This window comes from Berghia stephanieae, chromosome 1, assembly GCF_034508935.2.
Source record: "Berghia stephanieae isolate SIO BIC M18660-M18661 chromosome 1, UCSD_Bste_1.3, whole genome shotgun sequence".
In the NCBI taxonomy this organism is placed as follows: Eukaryota; Metazoa; Mollusca; class Gastropoda; order Nudibranchia; family Aeolidiidae; genus Berghia; species Berghia stephanieae.
In genome coordinates, this window is record NC_088360.1 from 141,995,805 (window position 1) to 142,000,044 (window position 4,240).

The 4,240-nt window shown below is 40.7% G+C and overlaps 1 protein-coding gene across 1 annotated transcript in view; it reads right to left on the reverse strand.

The window, feature by feature from the left end:
- Positions 1-1,508, reverse strand: part of LOC144963391 (putative 3',5'-cyclic phosphodiesterase pde-5) — a 127,376-nt gene extending 125,868 nt beyond the window's left edge. Inside the window, exon 1 of the mRNA XM_078897363.1 lies at positions 738-1,508. Within this exon, the coding sequence (XP_078753489.1) occupies positions 738-1,332 (595 nt within the window). The 5' untranslated portion in view covers positions 1,333-1,508. The remainder of the gene's footprint in view (positions 1-737) is intronic.
- Positions 1,509-4,240: the final 2,732 nt, after the last annotated feature.

A 4,240-nucleotide genomic window follows, 5' to 3' on the forward strand; every position in this document is an offset into this window, starting at 1 on the left:
GTGTTAATTTGTTATTTTGGGACAGCGTGGCTCAGCGGTATGGTCTTTGCTTTGTACCCAAAAGGTACCGAGTTCTACCCTTCTTGCTGTATGGCCTTGAGCAAGTCACTTAGCCTTAGCTCCTTTTGCGGCCCTTCACTGCGGTTGACGCCTGGGTTAATCTAGTCTTATAAATTATAATAAATTGAGCTTTATATAGCGCAATATCCACTAAATGTGCTCAAAGCGCTTTACAAGGGGTCCCTGGTCAACAGCAACATTTAACATATTGGACGGGACATGACGCCTGTTAGGCAATATTACAATTTTTCGGACAAAGACAACGCTGTTAACGGTCAGGTACTCATTTTACACTTGAGTACGGTGAGAGAATGTGAGTAAAGAGCCTTCTCCAAAAACTCAACTATGCGCCGAGCGCGAGACTCGAACCCAGGACCTTCCGATCCGAAAGCGAGTGTCATGCCACTAGACCACATAGTTTTCCCTTGGAATAGATCCTAAAGAAAAATTTTCCCTTAGGGAAGAATAAAGGGAGTTTATTATCTACTTTATATTGAAAAAGGGTTTGAGTCCGAATGGTCCCGTGTTATTATTTTTTGAAGCTGTTATCTTTATTTTTGTCATTGCTTTTTTACCGTCCAGAGCTTCTAGCAGCTTAGTATCACTTTCACCGAACCAATTTAAAAATGGTTAGAATTTGATTCAAAACAAGATGTAATTCTAGCATTTATACATACCTCCGATGTTGAAATGTTTCCTAAGGTTGGTTGTCCCCCTTGAGACGGACAAAGATCTATTTTGGGCTATAGCCGCCGCTGTTAGAGGATTTGGGTTGGTCTGTCGGGGTCGAGAAGTAGGCCTGCTACGCCCACGGGCAGTGGACGCTGGGCTTGGGGTAGTGATTAATCCAACATATCGTCCGCTGCTGGGGTTTAAGGTTGGTGTGGTCCTAGCGTCCACTTGGATTGACCCAAGACTGAGCTGGTGAGGATGATGATGATGATGATTTTGGTGGGGATGGATTGGTCCGCCCGTCATAAGACCGGTACCGTTGATGTATCCGATATCAAAATGACTATTGTTCTGGTTGTTGTTGTTGTTGGTGGTGGTGGTGGTGCTATAGTTGTAATTATTTGAATCGGGGTTGTGGGGATTGTTATTATTGCTGAAGAGGGTTGTAGCGGCACGAGATGAAGTTGAATTATGGTTGTTACTGTTGCTGAGGAATTGATGAAGTTGATGTTGTCGCAGAGGTGGTAATTTCCGAGAGACGGTAGTGGGTAAATACCCAAAAGTTCCTTGAAGAGGCGGATCCGCCGTAAAGCGTGGCATGCTTTTCTTAATCCGTCAGGATTTTTGTGTCATCTTTAAAGGCGTATCTCTACGATTTTGGGTGATTGAATTGAATACTAGAGATGTATTTTATTTGAGGCAAACTCAACCCCGAGGGCTAGTATGTAAATGATTTGAGTTTTAAGAGAAAAATCACCAGACTTTTCTTTTTAGTTCTGAATGGATTAATTTATGACAAATTTTAAAACATAAATTTAATAACTGAAAATACATTTATTTGATCCCAAAGTGATTGACAAAATGAAGAGGCTTTGTCGTTGGAACCATAGTATTAAATGAGCGTGGTACCAAACTTTTTCAACAAAGATAAACTCTGTACATGATCTATTGATATCGTCTCTTGCAAGTATATTCTTGACAAGAGCGAGATCGTTTTGAGGCGAGCACCCACTGAAACTAAATCGGTAAAATAAATACAAACATTCATATAGCGCATTTCCACAAATTCACTCCACGCAATGCGCTTCACAATGTTTCATTTATTCTCCCAGTGGTCAATTATGGAACCACATTTCCTTTTTATAAGCACAGTTGCCTGTTAGACGTCCTTTTTGTACTAACACTCTTACAATATCCGTCACTGCCTATAGACAGATACTAGTTCACACCTGAGTCGAGTGGGGTAATGTTTCTACGATCACTGGCCACTGACCACACTTAAAATCGCTTGACTTTTGGAACAAGATGAGATACCTTATCGCTGAGCCTCAGAGCCACACTAACTTCTTTTTTGCAAATAGGCTGAATAGTAAAAATTAACTATTAAAATCCTTTTTCTTTGTTGAAAGAATGCGAAACGAACACTCCGATTTTTCTGAGCTGATATCCAGTACGAATATGAGAGCCATGTCGAAATTACCTCCCCTTTTAACGCAGACGATGAGCTGTCTCTCTCTATATTTATTCTGTTAAATGCTAAGCGATAATTTTATTTTACGAGGGGAATCATCTTTGCTATCGATCGCATTAATTTGTCCTCATTCCTCTTCAAGAAAGATTGGTTCGTTTAAATCTTTTGGTTGCTAGGCAACAGGTGATTTCCACGAGACAAGATCAGCCTGTGGGAAATTTTTTCTTCTTCTGGATTTTCTGGAAAATAAAAATTAAATCGATGATTTCGATTTTGTCAGGAAACTAGTAAAAATGGTCAATATAAATATGAAATTCGGTTAATACATGACAATAATGATCATGATATATTGAATACGTATAATTATAACATAATTGGGAGATATTGATAATGATATCAAACGATTGCGAATTGTAATATAATGAATTTGAAATTGTGCGAATACAGAATTTAAGGGCTAACTTATAAAATAGGCTAGACGTGTAAATGTAGAGAAGCAAATAAGATGATACCGTTTGTAAATCAATGGTAAATCATGTCTGTACATCTCATTTAAATTGGTCATTTATCTGCGGTCTATTCCAGGGGAATACAGTCCCAATGCAGCACCTCAAAGTGACCCAGGGTTGTGTGTGTGTGTGTGTGTGTGTGTGTGTGTGGGGGGGGGGGGGTTGAAATGATCAAGGTCACACGAAGTGGTGGAATGTATGCATCCAATCCAATGGGAATGGAACCAGTATTTAGACATCTCACTGTGTTTGCTATTGACAAATAAAATTTCTTTAATTCGTTATATACAGGGGAAATATTCATCTTGGGACTATTCCAGGGGAATACAGTTGCAGTGCAGTGAGTCAGTGGGTGACATGCTCAAGGTCACACGGAATGGTGGAATGTAAGCATCCAGTCAAATGGGATTGGAACCAGTATTTAGACATCACATTGTGTTTGCTATTGACAAACAGATTCCTTTCATTCATTATACAGGGGAACTATTTATCTGGGGTCTGCTCCAGGGGGATACAGCCGCAGTGCAGCTCCAGCGCCTCGAAATGAGCCAGGGAGGTGTGTGCGTGTGTGGGGGGAGGGGGGGGGTGAAATGCTCAAGGTCACAAGAAGTGGTGGAATGTATGCATCAAGACCAATGGGATTGGAACCAGTATTTAGACATCATACTATGTTTGCTGTTCCTTTCATTATACAGGAGGAATATTTATCCAGGGTCTATTCCAGGGGAATACAGTCGCAGTGCAGCGCCTCAAAGTGAGCTAGGGATGTGTGTGTGTGTGGGGGGGGTGGGAGTGGGGGGGGGGTGAAATGCTCAAGGTCACACGGAGTGGTGGAAATAATCAAACTTGGTGGCTTCTGCAGAGGAGGCAAAGACACGCTGTCGTTACAACTATTACCATTTTTATTAATACTAATATGTGTTAATTGGATTCAATAGTCTGATGTCACGTCGCCTAGCAACGGCGGCCATCTTGGTTCTAAACAAAGAAAATAGTACTTTTTATTATTCACGCTGGCTAGAACTTATCATATGTCTTGTGATCAGAATGTGTAAAAGTCAAAACATGATCAGATTTATAATGGTTTTTTTTCCCCCTCTGGATACACTTTTATGCTCGTCAGAGAAATATTTCATAAGGGCGTCCGCCATTGTTCCGATAGTTTAGAGCCAGTTACTAAGTTACCACGCGTCATTACGAGGGAAGTGACGTTACGACTGTTAAAGCGTATTTTGACATGGTTGTCAATACAAGTTCTTCAGAGCTATAAGGCTAATGGAGCTGGAATGTATCCCAGTTTCTATTGCGTTAAACAGACAGTAGAAATTGCTTGCTCCTTTTTGGATATGATGCTAATCTATCGTAAAGTGCTTTTCGCCAGATCTATTAGAACCAGCCATCCTATCTATCTCTGTTGGGTTTACAGGAAGGTCAGATAAAAATCTTGACTTAAACGGGATCAAACCCGGTTCATTTGCGTTTAAGGCGAGTGTTCTACCAACTGATCTATCGGTACATACTATTATCA